At 35.9% G+C, this 17,249-nt stretch overlaps 1 protein-coding gene and 1 pseudogene across 2 annotated transcripts; one reads left to right on the top strand and one right to left on the bottom strand.

The window, feature by feature from the left end:
• Nucleotides 1-241: 241 nt before the first annotated feature.
• Nucleotides 242-3,932, top strand: LOC143213483 (protein trapped in endoderm-1-like). Its single transcript, XM_076433387.1, has 4 exons — nucleotides 242-399; nucleotides 577-814; nucleotides 1,779-2,025; nucleotides 2,820-3,932. Exons 2-4 carry the CDS (start codon nucleotides 682-684, stop codon nucleotides 3,466-3,468), a joined length of 1,029 nt encoding a protein of 342 aa, XP_076289502.1. The 5' UTR covers nucleotides 242-399; nucleotides 577-681; the 3' UTR covers nucleotides 3,469-3,932.
• Nucleotides 3,933-4,410: 478 nt separating this feature from the next.
• Nucleotides 4,411-10,964, bottom strand: LOC143213500 (DNA repair endonuclease XPF-like; annotated as a pseudogene). The gene is made up of 20 exons (XR_013009978.1): nucleotides 10,674-10,964; nucleotides 10,249-10,601; nucleotides 10,051-10,169; nucleotides 9,835-9,984; nucleotides 9,595-9,772; nucleotides 9,337-9,520; nucleotides 9,069-9,249; nucleotides 8,832-8,986; nucleotides 8,635-8,748; nucleotides 8,357-8,504; nucleotides 8,117-8,277; nucleotides 7,801-8,020; nucleotides 7,695-7,711; nucleotides 7,283-7,463; nucleotides 7,027-7,198; nucleotides 6,521-6,955; nucleotides 6,152-6,327; nucleotides 5,898-6,027; nucleotides 5,630-5,817; nucleotides 4,411-5,249 (listed from the first exon to the last, which is right to left on the bottom strand). The product of XR_013009978.1 is annotated as a DNA repair endonuclease XPF-like (transcript).
• Between the last annotated feature and the right edge of the window lie 6,285 nt (nucleotides 10,965-17,249).

Below are 17,249 nucleotides of genomic sequence, written 5' to 3'. Positions count from 1 at the left end.
TTCGCTCGCCGATGAAAGATTTTCCACGGCGGATTTGCGGAATCCGCTTCCCGGGACACACGTGGTCGCTCCGATAAGTTTGAATCGAGTAAACGAAGATTCTTGATAGGCGGATTTTCTGAATGAATTTTATATGTGCCGGGTCAGACTTGGGTCGATTTGTTAAAATTCTCCCGTAATCATCTGTGTAATGTGATTTGATGCTCCAGAAACTGGGTGGTAGTGTCTTTAACTCTTGTTTCTTTCTGTGTCTAGATGTCGATAATTGAACGGAGGATCGTGAAGAAGAACACAGAAAGGAACCAATGTAGTATTATTAAAAAGGTTGACGACACGGAGAATCCTAAGGGAATCATTATTTTGAAGGATTTACACGATGATAGATATTAGGAGGACGACGTAAGTAATTATCAAAGTATTTAAATAAAGTATCAAAGTATTTAAAGAAAAAGAGAACGTTTGTAAATTTCGAGCGACAGGTTGACGTTCGATTTCATTGACGATTTAAACGAGTTAAGATTGGAATGTTTTCTTGCGTAGAACACGTAGTAAATAAGCTCTCGTTATTAAGCGCAGGTGTTCGTTAATGACGTCTTGTTTTCACGGAAGCGTGCCCGCCCGGTTTTGCATTTCACGTGCTGGAAAGGAGCCGCGACGAAAGAGTGCGTGAACATTATAAAAATGGACGGATCTGTGACGAACGACACAATTATCGGAGTGGCATTGGGAGGCGAGAGTGTGAAACACTTTCCTCGATGGGTCACCATCGTTGCAGCTGTTTGCGCGATTATTTTCAGCGTCGTTGGAGTCGCGGGTAAATGTTTATTTCCATTAGTACAAATCCATTTAGGGGAGGATACTCGATACTCGAGGATTCCGGAGACAGTCTCTAGTTTCCCTAACAATAGGCTACATTATTCATGATTCAGTCCATCAAGGAATTAGAGTACGCTTGTGTGCTCGCGATGGTTGATTCTTTAATTAAACGTTCCAATTCTGCGGTCAGACTAACTTCTGTTGACCCATGGCTATTAACACCCTTAACTCGGGCCACTGGAGTGTCAGGAATTGGGATTATTAATGTCTCCTTTTTAAATTATCCACTTGGGTGCAATTTGTATGCTCCTCCAAGGTGCTGGCTACTCTTTAATTCTTTGCGCGATCATTAAAACGCACTGTTGGCTTATTAAGACAGAAATGTTGTACAGGGTGTCACAAAATTATATGTCGCGGACAGCATAGCGCGATTCTACACCCCCGATTTAGTCGAAAATGACATAAGGTACGCAAAATTGATATTTAACGTGAAAAACAAGGCAAAAAAAGAACAAAAAACTTTTAAGATTAAAGATTTTTTTAAATTTAAGATTTTTAATCGTAAAATAATTTGGTGTTCTTTTACCTTGTTTTTTCACGTTCAAGGTCAATTTTTCGGGGGGTTCCTTATGTCATTTTCCGTAGAATCGCGCTATGGTGTCCGCGATATATATTTTTGTGACACCTTGTACGTGGACTGCGGATCTTCATACAATTATAGATTCAGAAAATTTTCAAAAATACTGACAATATCAAATTCTACCGAATGTAGTACGATTTTTAATTATTTCAGATCTGAAAAGGCTGCTGCCACGGAAAATAAGATTTTGCTTGATTCGACTTTCTTAAAAGTCGTCTACAAAAATTGCAAATTGCAACTTGTAAATCTACTAATAAAATTTTATACAAATTGCAAATTGCAACTTGCAAATCTACTAATAACATTTTTATACAAATTACAGGTAATCTGGTGACAGTGATCGCGCTGCTAAAATACACAAGACTGAGAAGACACGCGACAACAGCGTTCGTGATCAGTCTCAGCATCTCCGATCTAATTTTCTCGGCAGTGAATCTCCCACTGACTGCGAGCAGATTTCTGCGAGATGCCTGGGTGTTGGGCGAAACACTGTGCAAAATATTCCCGCTATTGTTTTACGGGAATGTCGCTGTCTCGTTGCTCAGTATGGTGGCGATCACGGTCAATAGGTTCGTATGTAAATCTTACGATGTTTGATACCGTGCACGTGTTTGTAATTTCGCTTACTTTTAAATACGCTGACTGAAATTTATACGCAAGATCCATTACACGAACTCAGCATATTCTTTTCCTTTACTAGGAACCTAATCACCCTCTGCTCATCCCAATAGTATCAAATGCACGATGAATCAGGTTCGATGATGCGCGCTGATCGATCACGTGTGCTCGCTCATATACATAGATCAATACCTAATAAGCTATGTCCTTGTGATGTAGCATGTTCTCAGATATTTTCGAACAAATTTTAATCTCTGCCAACTTCTTCTCTTGTTTTTTAACACTAAACCTACCTTTTAGCTTACAAATATGGCAAGGCTCTATTTATTTCGATTTTGTGCCATTTTCAGAATTAATTTCCATGTAAGCAACTTCATAATTTGAATCTCCGGCTGATAGATCTGTCACAGCGTTAATCATCGTACAAAAGAATCTATTCGTCGATGTAAAAAGAAACAAGCTGTGTGACAAATTTCTTGAAACACAGAAAAATAAAAAAGAATTAGTTCTTAAATCAACTCTTAATTCATTCAATCAACTTTTAATTCGTTAAATCGAATGACACGGCAATTATAAAAAATCTATTGGGTTGGCGAGAAAGTAATTTCAGTATATTTTTAATCAAGCAATAAAATAATTCAATAATTGTAAGATGAAACATATAAAATCGTCTAGTATAAAACTAACTTCTTAATTTTTATTTTGCATAAACCCGCAGCCTGTTAACGCCACCGTTTCATTCCAGGTACATCCTAATATCAAGATCGGAGATGTACGCGCAATTGTACACAACGAAGCGCATAATAATCATGTTAATCACGATCTGGACCGTCAGTTTCTCTATCCTCCTCCCACCATTGCTAGGAATCTGGGGTCAAATGGGCTTAGACACGACAACCTTCTCTTGTACGATCCTGAAGAAAGATGGTCGCAGTCCGAAGAAGTTCCTTTTCGTTCTAGCGTTCCTCGTACCTTGTGTAGTGATTAGCATGTCTTACCTGTGCATCTACTGGCGTGTAAGAAAGAGCAGGAAGAACCTTGAAGCTCATGGAGGCATTTCTCGAAGAAAAACCAACGGTTTCCAGCGAAGAGAGGACTCCAGAGTAACAAGACTGATGCTGACTATTTTCCTCTGCTTCATTCTTTGCTTTATGCCTCTGATGCTGGCGAACGTGATCGACGACAAGATCCACGTACCGATTCTCCACGTGATCGCCTCGATCCTCGCCTGGGCATCATCTGTGATCAACCCTTTTATTTATGCAGGCACTAATAAATTGTACAGAGAGGCCTACAAACAAGTTTTGTGTCCAGTGTCCAGCAAAACGCCCACAATCGGACCTAAACCCACCCATTCGCATTCGAGCAAGATTTCCACGCCTCAGGGAACCTGAGATCGATTATGGTTTCGGGATTTCAGTGCTGAGAGTGTCTTTCTAAAGGCGCGCAAGTGTTTCGCGAACTTTGAACGCTTTCAGACTTATGTGTCCGAAGATTTTTGCGGAAACCGAATGTTTTGTTTAGTTTAGCGTGAATGGAGGACTTACGCGGTTTGCAGTTGTATAATCGTTAATTAAAATAATAATGAACGTGGTTGTGAAATTGCACGGACAATGTTCAATATTGAAAATGAGAAATGATAGCGAAGAAGTGACGGGATCTATTAATTTATAGCGGACTATTAATTTATAGCTCTGTTTTAAGTAGTGGATAAATAAACTTTTCTATTCGCCTTTAGCGTACAATTATTCGACAATTTCTGTAGAAAAAGGTACTTACGCTCTGCAGTAGATTGGGATAGATATTGTACACGTAATAAATGATCCATAATTTGGTAACTACGGACACCGACGAGATACTATTAGGCTGCGTTTATAGTTCCTGACTCGCGTGCTTTTCGTCTCGCGTGCTTTTGGTCTCGCGAGACAAGCGGGTCATAAATTTCGAGCGGGTCGACGGGCCCACTGTGCGAGGCACGAAAAAAGGTCTCTACGGCTTCACGGTTCGTTTAGGTAAACTACCGATAGCTTTCCTTTAAGGCGGTAGGATATCTTCGGAGACCTTTTTTTGTGCCACGCACAGCGGGGGGCACAGTGGGCCCGTCGACCCCGCTCGAAATTTCTGACCCGCTGTCTCGCGAGACCAAAAGCACGCGAGACGAAAAGCACGCGAGTCAGGAACTATAAACGCAGCCTTAAGCACCCGTCAAAGGCACGGACAATTATGTATATACCTCATAGCGGCACTTTGTTCTGGAAAGAAATATTAGATCGAGTTGAATTAAAAATCGAAAAGCGCAATCTGCAACTTACGCTCGTTAACCTAAGTCTACTGACCGCCTATTTGGGTCCTCCCCATGCGTAGGGGTGACTGGGCACGGCGTGTATTGCTTAGTAAAGCTTATTAGAGCTTATTACTATGTGCCAAATGTTGGCTACATACCGTTCTACTAAAGAAATGGCAACGGCCCGGTAATAAATTAATAATGGTACAGTAAAAAAGAAATTACTGAAAAACTACCAGATGGTCGATTGTACCATAAAGTCATTCCAAAAGTAAAATTCGCGAGAATGTAAGAGGAATTTCTGGATCATAGAATGTTTCCCCGTAGGAATGTTTAAACGTTCCACGACTCATGGATACCACCACATGAATAAAACAATAGAATTCCATCGTCAGCTCGAACAATATTGACTCGATAAAATTTTTTACGAAATAGAATCACAAGTCTAAAAGAAAAAGTTGGAAATAGTGTCGAACAATTGTTCAATTTTTGCAGCATCTCCGCTGATCGTTGGGGCGACGAGGCCTGCCCATGTGTATCTGCAACTAACTATTTCTACTAATATATCTACAGACGAGTATAGTGACAAGGTAGTAACGAATGAAATGACTTCGCATCCGAAGATGCGAGGCCATTGTAGTTGCCCTCTTGAGCGACAGTTTGTCGAGGCCACTTCGGCATATAGAGACGTATCACAAGTCTCGAGAGAAGCCGATTGTTCCGCTGGTGCAATCGAGCAGGTGCGCAACGTTTCGAAACCCTAATTCGCGCGCGTTCGCGTCCACGTCCGCGAAAAGCTACACGAGCAGGAAGAATCGAGCCCGAAGCATCAATTCGAACGTCATGCCTTTGTGCTTCATTTTTATTTCCTATCATTTCCGTTATTTCTTCCTGCAAAAATAAGGAACGTGTAAAAAATGAGAATATCCGTTTGTTATTATTAGACAGCGCGTCTTTATGCGAAATAAACATTTATTTTCTTTCTTAATATGTTTAACAAGTTGTAAAAATAATATCAGATTGCATAAGTTTGTGCCCGATATGTATAGTCACCATTCTTTTCTACAATTAGAAAAGAATAGTGTCTATATAATTTTTTTTACTGAAAATCGGGCACGAATTTATGCAATCATCTAATATAATAGTATTTTAAAATTCTTCTAATGCGTTTACTGTTTTAAATTACAACCACTCATTTTTGTCGTAAACGCATAAAATCCGCTGTCTAATTATTTTGCACGAGTTGTTCGCTCGAATATAAAAGTATATACTTTTGTAAGTTTGTTAAGATGGTCTAGCGATTGTCCTTTACTCAAAATTGAGTACAAATTTTTAGTGGTCACTCCCGGTAGTTTCGCGATAAAATCGTGAATGTACGAATTAAATTTGTCTGTATCTATCTGCTTGTTTTCTTCAACTCCGACCTGGGAAGCTGTAATCGAGTTTGGTTGGGGTCTTCCTTGATGCAATATTTTATGGAACATTAACAAACGCGATAAAATATGTTTATTATGTTTTATGAGATGTTTGCTTTATTACCTTCAACTCAAGCTGTTGCGTGAGGTCCTGGCGACCATATAAGTTCCAATCGTGGAAAATGTACAGTCAACAGTTGCAATTTCGAAGTTATCGCCATGTTTTGTACATCTAAGCTGGCGTAATAGTGTCCCTGTAATTAGATAATTCATTTTTTCAAATGAGGTAACAATAGAATAGAAAAACCTTCTTTACAATTCCTACTACTGGCTATTCTAATAATATTTCTTATCTGTAAAATGCAGAAATCAATCTACCTGGAAACAGAATGCTTTGTTCGGATCAAACTCAATTAAAAGCATCGGTTGGGCATAATGTCTTGTCATGGAAACAACCTGATTGTATAATCTGCCGCTGATTATAATGAACCAATTAAATCAGAAATACTTTTCCTTTCCACGCATATTTCCGGCGACAAAATATAATCGCCAACCTAGAAATTGAAAATGGGATTTAGGTTCAATAATATATTCACCCCTTGCTGTATCCTTTTCTTTCAAATATGTCTTAAAAAAGAACATTTATATTTTTCGTATGGCTACATTTATTTTAAGGCGTAACAGTCATATTTGTTACACTTTCTCTAAAACCTTCACACGAGTGTGACTCGTTAAAATTCTCGATACCAGCAACGTTATAGGTTCAACTTTTATCCCCCTCGTATAAAGTATCGCAGAAAGTTCACTTCTGAATTCCCTTATATCAACTATCACATAGTGTTGGTAACTTCAGACGGAGCATATAATCCACCTTTCCGTGTATTCTCTTCAGTATTCGCATCTGTTTGCACTGAAAGATTGAAACAATCTCCAGTTTTACCATCTTGGTCTTCCGGTACAACCGTTATTTAAAATCGGGCGAAAACAGAATATATTAATGCACAAACGAACAGAGTAATATACAATAAGTATAACATTACCTTTTTGACATTGATCAATTTGTCGAATGCTTCCTTTTCTCGGCGCAACGATGTGAGATATTCTTGTTCTTCCACAGCACACACCTCCGTAGATTAAAAAATACACTTTCAAATCTATCGATGGATTATTATTTTGGTAAACCTACAGAATATTACTTGTTCAGACATGTAACTTTGTTTAGAAAGTAACAAAATCTTTTCTTTTATACATACTTCGATTTGCCGCACAGCAGAAATGTCACCTACATACATACATGATAATATTTCTTGGCGTATGTTCTTCTAAAGCACGCTGCAAAAACATTGGATCATCGTTCTTTTTCAAAGACTGTATTAAAACAATGGGTGCGTCCACTGTCCTGTTGGTTAAATCTAATTCTCCGATCTGTTGAAATATTACGATACATAACGATCTAACAATGTAAAATACATTACTCGATTTCCAGAAAACAATGTAGTGAAATATTACTTGCGAGCATTCTTCAAATAAAGTTTGATGACCGTCCCTTTCTTCCGCTGAATCCGTTGACTACCTTTGGAAACTTTTTGACTTAATGTTAACATGTAAGTATCTTGCTCGTTCTCGTCTGTATCGTTGTTAGCGTTCTCTTCCGATGTGGATACTTTCTCAGCAGTTTTTTTCTCTGTTTGTAATAATTATAATGTATAATTATAATAATTAGACTGCGGATCTTTATTTATTCCAGAACTACAAGACTACTACCACTGAAAATAATAATTTTAATATTATTTAATCTTAAGATTCTACATGATTCTACTTTCTTAAAATTTGCCTACAAAAATGAAAAATTGCATAACCGTCCGCAGTTTAATAATTAGACTGCAGATCTTTATGCATTTATGGCTGAATTTTGTAGAATTTTTATTTGGTTTGGATCTCCAAAGGCTGTTTCGATTAAAAATAGGATTTTATTTCATTCCGCTTTCTTACAATTGAAAAATGCTTATTATTACCTTGTATTTTGCATTTCCTTCTGGGAAAGTTTCTTCATTGACTCGTACAGCAAATACTCGTTAGGACCCATGATTAAGTAATTTTTTAATTGGTGGCATGTATTACGATCGTGTACCACAACAAGAATTTTCTCACCATTTTCGTTGTCTTTTCTCATTTCAATTTGATTTTGAATTTCCAAAAGTATTTCGGTCAAGGCAGCCCATTTAGGATTTGGCTCTGGTTTCAATTTTATTTAAGAGCGACAGAATTATCATCGCATTCAATCGATTTCGCATGGAACAATCCTGTTATATCTATAATCTGTACACAGTACACACTTACCACCAGTTTCCTCATTGTAAACCCTATTCTTTGCATTTTTGAATACATAATACGTCCACAGCATCTAAGATTAACCAACCACTGTTTTTCACAGCATACTCCATGGTGCGTAGACGATTCAACATCGAATAAAATGAGACGCAATCCTCGTATGTCAAAGCGAGCTGTACAGTTTCGCACAATATTCTCTCATTGATCAAATATTAACTTGTTAGATAATATTTTATATATAAATACTTACGCGAGAAGAGCTCTTAAAGTTTTCAAGTCGGACAACAATTGTTTTGATGTTGGACTAAGTTGATGCCAAATAGGATCTAAGTTGCGATTGCAGTTGTTTGTGGAACTTTTTAGCGATTGCATTTTCAGTGTTCAATTCGTCTAATTCTAACTGTAAAAACACATTATAATTGAATTCTGATGGTAATACATATATGGTACACACACACACACACACAATGGTAGATAATAAATAAATTCAAATTCAACTTTCATGTAATATGATACGAATCAATACTTACATATTTATTGAGTCTTTTCAATTCTTTCTCTACGTAATTCATTAGATCGAGTAAACAATTTTGTATACTCATCATTTTTGGTGTGATCTTTGCAAGCAATTCAATCACCTCAGGCTGCAAAATGTAATTAGTAGTTGTCGTTTACAATACACAGTGTGTGTTGCGTTAAAAAATCATAGACTACATAATTTAGTTACCTTGTGTTTTCCTAAACTGCTATGTACAAGCGAATGGAAGCGTGGCCATAAGTACAACTTCTTAACGAATGAAGCCTTCATTATGCGTTCTACTTGCATATACCTGACAGTGAATGCTAACGCTGAAGTAGTATAAATGCCTTGATGAAGCCTGTCTAGAAAAATTCAATAAAATGAACAATCGTGCTTCATTTTATGTTGTACAGGAATGTATTATGTTTCATTGTTAATACATACTTTATTAGTTTGTCGATATAAACGAAGAGAGAATGCTTTTTGATATGAACGTAGAATGTTATGCGCTCTATATACAAAAATGCCAGTAATTAAATTTAATGGAACTCTATTTTTCAATAAGTCCACCACAAAAATTCGACCCGATATAAACAAAGCTCCACCTTCTAGATACATTAATGTCCTGTAGTACATACAAAGATTAAAAAGAAATGAGAAGAGCACGTAAAGAAACAAATTTCTATGCTCGAAATGAAAAACTGATTTAAACCTCTCGTCGGAATTGCATTCTGCGGTTACAACACAGGGTAATTGTTCTACACCAAATTTCTTCAATCTATCGATAAAGTACTGTTCGTCGCGTGAGCTGTATAGTTCCTAGGACTATGACCAAATTTCCTGGGTCTATGTAAGCTCTTAGTACATTCGCAAAGACAGTTTCTATGCCAAGTCCCCTAAAATAAATAAGAAATTAAAATGTGAAGAATATTTTATGGTAAAAGCCGAAAAGTGAAAATGTAGTAGGTACTTTGCTGTAACAACGAGACCATCCTCGTGCAGTATTTCTAAAAGCATTTGATTCTCGTATTCCAACATGTTTGCTTTTTAAATTGTTCACTATAATTATTCATTCATCAAAACAGTATTTGTAAAAGTATATCTAAAAGTTGCCACACAATAAACACTGAAACCGGTGAAGTTTGGTCCTGAAAGAAAGCTTTTGGATAATTGAATACTTTTGGATAATTGGATACTTCAGAAAACATACCTTATTGTTATCGTCTTCTTGGGCATCCTCTGAATTTTTATTGTAAAATATAGTTTCCGTATTCTCTCTGTTTCGTACACTAAGAGAATATATTTACTAACTTCGTGAGACGGATGTCCATAAATTCCTACGCTAACTGGTCTCTGAAAGCTAAAAATTTCCAATTATTAAAATCTTTTGTCGTATAGATGATTTTACACTAATTCGAACAATTACCTGTCAGGTATAACAACTGTGTCTTTTCCACAAGTAGCGGATTGTAGACAATATTAATCATGCTCGTAAGTTGGTTTTGTTGTTATTTGGGAAGCATATATATATCTGCATTCCCAGTGCTGTAAAATGTAAAATAGAAACATTTTGTTCGCATGGAAGTCAAGAAATGTTCGCTGATAAACCGTGCGACTATCTCACTGATGTGTTCGATTATTGAAGTTTCAAATTATTTATCTCGAAGGGGTATTCTCCTTTCCAGGATTGCAAGGGTGCGGTCTGTGCCTTCTCATTTCAGATCGTAGTCGGAAGCACTAGATAAGAGATTAATCTAGACCGCAGTCTCCCTCAAAAGTCCTACTTATACATTTACAATGTGTACTTTGCATTATTCGGAAGTATGTAACTGTCGCAGCTTTACGATAGCTACGTGCTACCGAATAATGCAAATTACGCGTTGTAAATGTAAAAGTAGGACTTTTGAGGGTGACAGCGGTTTAGGTCGATCTTTTATCTAGCGCTTTTGACTATTTACTCCTTGGATTTCGACAATGCTGGAAAGTGATGAGAGAATGCAATGTGTCTTATATATAATTGAATTATTAAGATTATACAGTATTACTTACTCAGACGTTACTATTATTTTGATGAATCCATCATGCGTTAGGCTATACTATTTACTTGTACGAACCTCCGGTAACCTCATCAGGTATGTAATGCAGTAGTTTTTCTTGAAATGTTAACACGCAGGGTATATACCAGTATATACTTGCTACAAAAATGATTGTCTTGAAAAAAGCTAACAAATCATCTTACCATCGTCTTATTAAATCAACTTTCTCGTAAATGTCAAAACAATTCGTACTGTGTTACCGATTGAGGAGCGCGATTGTTTGTTTTGTTTTTGTTAGACATTTAGAGTTAGCGAATATATACAATATATAAATATACATATATATGTATTATCACATAATTAACAACATCATTATCAACATCATTGAATGATGAGAATATATAATATTTATATATATTGTTTATAGTAATCAATAGCCATGATTTATAATTGGATTTCATATTAATCGTAATTTTCTTAATTGGATTACGTTTGGCCTGGTTTGGCCCAACTCTGCTGGAAAGTAATTTATATTACTGTTTTATTGTGATATAGCAACTGCTATTAGTTGGGGGGGGGGCGAAGACGACCATGCATACTATTGCCAGAGAGTATATCTATTGCATACGAAAATCCAGGAGTAGTATTTCAAGATTGAAAGCTCACTCTATATTCTATATGTATATATATATATATATATATGCTCGGAGCAACTACGGCCGCTAAGGGGAGCGAGACGCGCGGCCGGGAGAAGTGGGGGTATTCCTTGAGAATCCTTAGCTCGCCAGCTCGCGTGCACGCGTGCTATTGCGTGCTATTTCTGTCCATGCCTGCCCTACTCTCAATGTCCACAGCGTGTTTAGAAAAAAAAGTAAACAGACGCCGCGCCGAAACAGGCTTATTTACATTGTCACGGAGCGTGCATAGTAAGGGGACACTTTTTTTGTGACAGCGTCAACGCACAGTGATCGATTCCTCGATTCTAGGTGGACAAAATTCAAATTTTTGTGTTCTCTTGTAGTAATAACGCTTCATTTCTCAGAAATCATGACAAGTGTATAAAAACTACATGAATTTAAACGAATTATATCATTTATTTAAAATGGACAAATATAACAATTAATTGTAACGTTTGTGAAAATAACATAAATTAAATACTGTATAGTTTTTGTCTAAATACGTGAATAAACAATACACAAAATGGAAAGAATTAATCTTAACTCATATTTAAAAATTAGATAAAGTTCTACAAAAATATAATACAAAATTACAAAATTATAATAAGGAATGTGCATGACACAAAGGTGGATATTCTAAATTATTATAAATTATAATTGTCATATGTAATTCTCGCAGTCTGAAGTACATATTCTGTAAACTTTCTATCGTCAATTTCAATACCACATGGAATAGTAGCATACTCCATGTCTTTTCTAAAAAATGATATAAATGACAAACGGGGCAAAACGGGTCAACGATATTTAGTATCATTGTTTTGAAATAAGTATTCTTCAAAACTATCAAAGAACCAAGTCCGGCCGAGTCCGGGAAAACTAAGTTATACTATTTGACCTCTTCTTAAATAATATTATTAGTTAACCTGTTGTATATAATTTACACGGCAAAATAAAATTATACCGATATGTAAAAATGAAATACTTACCTTCGCTTACGCGCTCCATTTTTTACATAATAATTTAAACAACAAACAAACAAGTTATACGATGAAGAAGAATTAGCTTATTTATAGTATTTCGCACAGGCAAAACTTTAGCACCGTATTATCGTCGTAATAACCACGTGCAATGGAAATATTACGTTATATATCGAATAAATTAATATTCGTGAACAAAATAGAACGGCAGCGAAGATATCTGAAGTTGATCAAATTTACCATTTTGTCCACCTAGAATCGAGGAATCGATCACTGTGCAACGTGCCGAACGTCGAGCAATCACATCGAGCGAATGCTACGAAAATAAAACAATTCTTCGACATGATTTCCAACTTTTTCTTTTAGACCTTGTTGTTCGAGCTGACGATATAGGAGTCTATTGTTTTCTCCATGTGCTCTGCTCCTATAGCAAAGTACCAACCTCTAATGAATCTTAAAATTTAAGATTCAGATATTCCAACTGCGCAGAAATAACTTAAGTAACAATAACAACACAAAAAAATATAAACATAGGTTTTGCCGATGTCGCGGATGTCGTTACAATTCAGTCATATTGTAATTTATAATTCTAATTCTTCATTCAATTCAATTACAATGTAATTCGTAATTGCAATTGCAGTATACAATTATAAAACACATTGTAATTAAATGATGTAAAATGTAATCCGTAATTGCAATTGGAGTACAATTATAAAATACTTTGTAATTAAATTACATTAATTACGAATTGCGATGTAATTAAGTTAAAATTAAAAATTAAAGAATAATAAAGTAACAGGTTAGAAGAGGTTGGAAAATCCATGTGAAGGTTTCAAACAAAAACTTCTACGTTACACATTTTCCAAATTTCAAACATAAACATGAAATAGCGTTACGTATTATAAACGAGGACGTGAAATAGAAACTACGCCGCACAGAAAGCAAACAAGTATATATATATGAAAGAAAAACATAAAAATATATCGCACTTCTTCAAAGTTCTGGGCTATAATTTGGAGAGCTGTATTTCAATTATATTGTATTTCAATAGCACATCTACATGATTAAAATACTTATTATTGGTAATTAAATTAATTGCAAGAAAAAGAAAAATTTTCGAACCTTTTTTTAATGCAACGTATAGCCAATCGAGAACTGATCAACTTTTGTTGAAAATATTTTTTTGTCAGATTATCGCAAGTACTTGAGAAATCGTGAAAAGTGTTACGTGGGACACCCTGTGTATTACACAGAATACAATTCTTCTTTCTCTTAAATCGCATTTCTTAAGTCAAACAATTGCTTTTTCCAATGTAATAACGTTAAAAATTACTTGATATACGCACCCGTGGTAAAATCAACAAGTGTATAACTTTCCTCCTCACAGTAGAAATGTCGAAAAATTCGGTTTTTATTGTTTTTGACAATTATATCCCACAACAAAAATCTGAAATAAATTGACGGCACTGCCTGTTATAGTACTTTATCAGGGAGCCAAACAGTAGAATGGCGTTTTCATATTTTCGAGAAATCTGCATTTTTCCGATATTTTGGGGGGTTTTTCAATTTTTACGATCACAGTTTGCAACAAAAAAAAATCTGAAAAATTCTCTAAAACGCGCATTAGCACTGTGGGTCGTCAGGGGCGGCCATTACAGTATTTCACGCGTAGATCCGAAGCCCGAGGACTATTCGCGGATTAGGATTCGCGCGTGAAGCGCGCCAATGAGGATAAGTTGTGACTACGGCGGCGGGGGGAAATAGGATCGACGCTCCGCCGCGGAGCGTTACCGTGAAGACGGGATGGCAATGTCGCGCTGGCTTTCGTAACGGAAGGTTGTCGCGGTTGTAAAGTGTCGTGATTCATCGATTGAAGAGATCGTGGCCGATTCGGGATTCTACTGACAACGTAAGTACAGACATCTTTTTCTGTAACCATTCTGTACTTGTATCCTTCCACTTTCGTATAAAAATAGTCTTATTACACTATATACATATACACTGTTATGCAAAAGAATGAAGCACCCGGCCATATTTAGTAGAAAAGCGTTAAAAATCAAATAAGAACACAGTAAGCTTTGAAAAAGGATTCCGCTGTTTAATTGAATAGTTCTGAGAATATATGTGTTATTGTGGATTATCTAATACTCTCTTTAAATGCAATAAATCAATCATTGTACAATACAATTTCTATATATAATGATATTATTTGTCATTGTGTCTTATAATTATACTGAGTGCTTGTTTCTTTTGCACAGTGGTGTATATACTTATAAGAAGAATTAGACATAGTCGGTTTATATACGTTGTTGTCAAATGATGTTAATATTTTAATATCGAAATGTCTCTAAAAGTCGTTATAGTTAAAGTTGTTGTAGATCAAAGACGTTAACGGTCAAAGTCATTGCAAAAACGCAAGAATTCGGGCCATTTAGATTTGTTATTCCCATAACAGGCGTCTCGGCTAGGGGGAGGTCACCGCGTCCGGCAAGTCGCGTAAATAAATATGTATACCGTACCGAATTCGTGTTTCTAGCTGTTGAATTATTTATTTATTATTAATTGTGATTTAGTTTTTAACTGTTGTCTATATTATATGTAATTGTTGTTGTAATTATAACTATTGTATATGTAATTAATAAATTTGCTCTTTCTGTTGCAGATTCCGAAGAGCAGCTTGGTAGCCGAGATCGCTGATTTCGAAAATTGAAAGCGAGACGCAGCGGCAGCGTCGTGTCGTATTTTCTTCAAGGAGGAAAGGACGTGAGCGTGAGTATTTACCTATTATGTACCTTCCAAATTAAATTGTGTTATTGAATATTCACTAATGAACAATTTATTAATTCCATTTGAATTCTTTACTTATTATTAATTCGGATGTAGCCAGAGCTGGGGAAAATAGTATTTTAAATAGTAAATAATCCTATTTATTTTTTTAAATATATGTACAACTCTGAAAAGAAAATATTTTACTTGATGCAGTCATTTTTGAAAATAAAATAATTTATTCGAGGCAGTAATTTTTTTGAAAATAGTATTTCATTTGAAGAATATTGAAAATATTTGTATTTTGTCTTTATACATATATCTTCAATTTCAATTTTTAATATTGCTGAAAATAATGGTACGAATTCTATTGTATTTTATCTTATATCTTAAATAGAAGATTATTTAATATTTTGTTTCCTTTTTTGATTCCAGGACTTCACAACAACTTTACATCAACCCTAACGCAGCTTGACACCAACCTCAACGCAGCTTGACACCAACCCCAATGCTGCTTGACACCAACTCCAACACAGCTTCACTTCAACACCTACGCAGCTCGACACCAACTCCAACACAGCTTCATTTCAACACCTATGCAGCTCAACACCAACTCCAGCACAGCTTCACTTCACCTCAACAAGTAGTAAGTGAACAAACAACTGTCTTTCTTACTGGTAGATTTTGACGAGTACAATGACTAATCACCGGATCAATCATATTTACCATAACATATATATTTTCTGTCGAAAATCAAATGGACTCGATATATCCCGATGGAATTTTACAATGATTTTTTAATACCTTGTTTCCTTTTTTATTTCAGGATTCTACGCAGCTTCACTTCAACACCTATGAAGCTCGACACCAACTTCAACACAGCTTCACTTCAACACCTATGCAGCTCGATACCAACTCCAACACAGCTTCACTTCAACACCTACGCAGCTCGACACCAACTCCAACACAGCTTCATTTCAACACCTATGCAGCTCGACACCAACTCCAACACAGCTTCACTTCACCTCAACAAGTAGTAAGTGAACAAACAACTGTCTTTCTTACTGGTAGATTTTGACGAGTACAATGACTAATCACCGGATCAATCATATTTACCATAACATATATATTTTCTGTCGAAAATCAAATGGACTCGATATATCCCGATGGAATTTTACAATGATTTTTTAATACCTTGTTTCCTTTTTTATTTCAGGATTCTACGCAGCTTCACTTCAACACCTACGCAGCTCGACACCAACTTCAACACAGCTTCACTTCAACACCTACGCAGCTCGATACCAACTCCAACACAGCTTCACTTCAACACCTACGCAGCTCGACACCAACTCCAACACAGCTTCATTTCAACACCTATGCAGCTCGACACCAACTCCAACACAGCTTCACTTCACCTCAACAAGTAGTAAGTGAACAAACAACTGTCTTTCTTATTGGTAGATTTTGACGAGTACAGTGACCGTGGAAACGCTAGGCGTTCCTGCTGTTAATATAATCTGTTTCTTAGCTAGTTAGGGTCGCTTTTTGTACGTCGTGTTTGTTTTTATAAATTTAACAATTTCGATAATATGATAGATTCTCGAATTTGTTAAAAGATAACAATCTTCCTTAATTTGGTGCATAATTATTAGAGTCGTTTTTTATCATCAAGAATATCATTTGTATTTTAAAATTATTTTAAATTGATCGGAAGCATTAGATATCAGGTACAAAAAGACAATTCGCGACGGATAGATTCTTTAGACAAAACAAGTTAACATATATTACTTTTATAAGTACTTTATGTTTAGTACTTTTTCCATTAGTTCGAAACGTTGCTTTGTCCAAAGGATCTTCCGAGGGTTTTTGAAATACATATTTCTATAAAAATTGAGAACAAATAAATCAATAAATTATTGAATATTTTTATTAAAATCTTTCTTAGTCTCTTTTCGCTCAACAATTAAATTTTCCTGAGCATTTTCATTAATTTAATATTTGATTTGTAAATTGAGATTATATTTTGAGTTGAAAGTAGAGTCATTTTGCAAAAATGCATGAACGTTAGCCCGTACAAAATCTAACGGATTCTTTTAGTTAGGATTTTCAGAATAATGAGGTTCCCTGCTCGTTGCCCGAATCCTCTCGCGTGCCCAGGTGCTACTCAGG

This window comes from Lasioglossum baleicum, chromosome 11 (genome assembly GCF_051020765.1).
Source record: "Lasioglossum baleicum chromosome 11, iyLasBale1, whole genome shotgun sequence".
In the NCBI taxonomy this organism is placed as follows: Eukaryota; Metazoa; Arthropoda; class Insecta; order Hymenoptera; family Halictidae; genus Lasioglossum; species Lasioglossum baleicum.
Note: the sequence above shows the minus strand (reverse complement) of the source record. Positions and strands in the feature narration are given on the sequence as shown.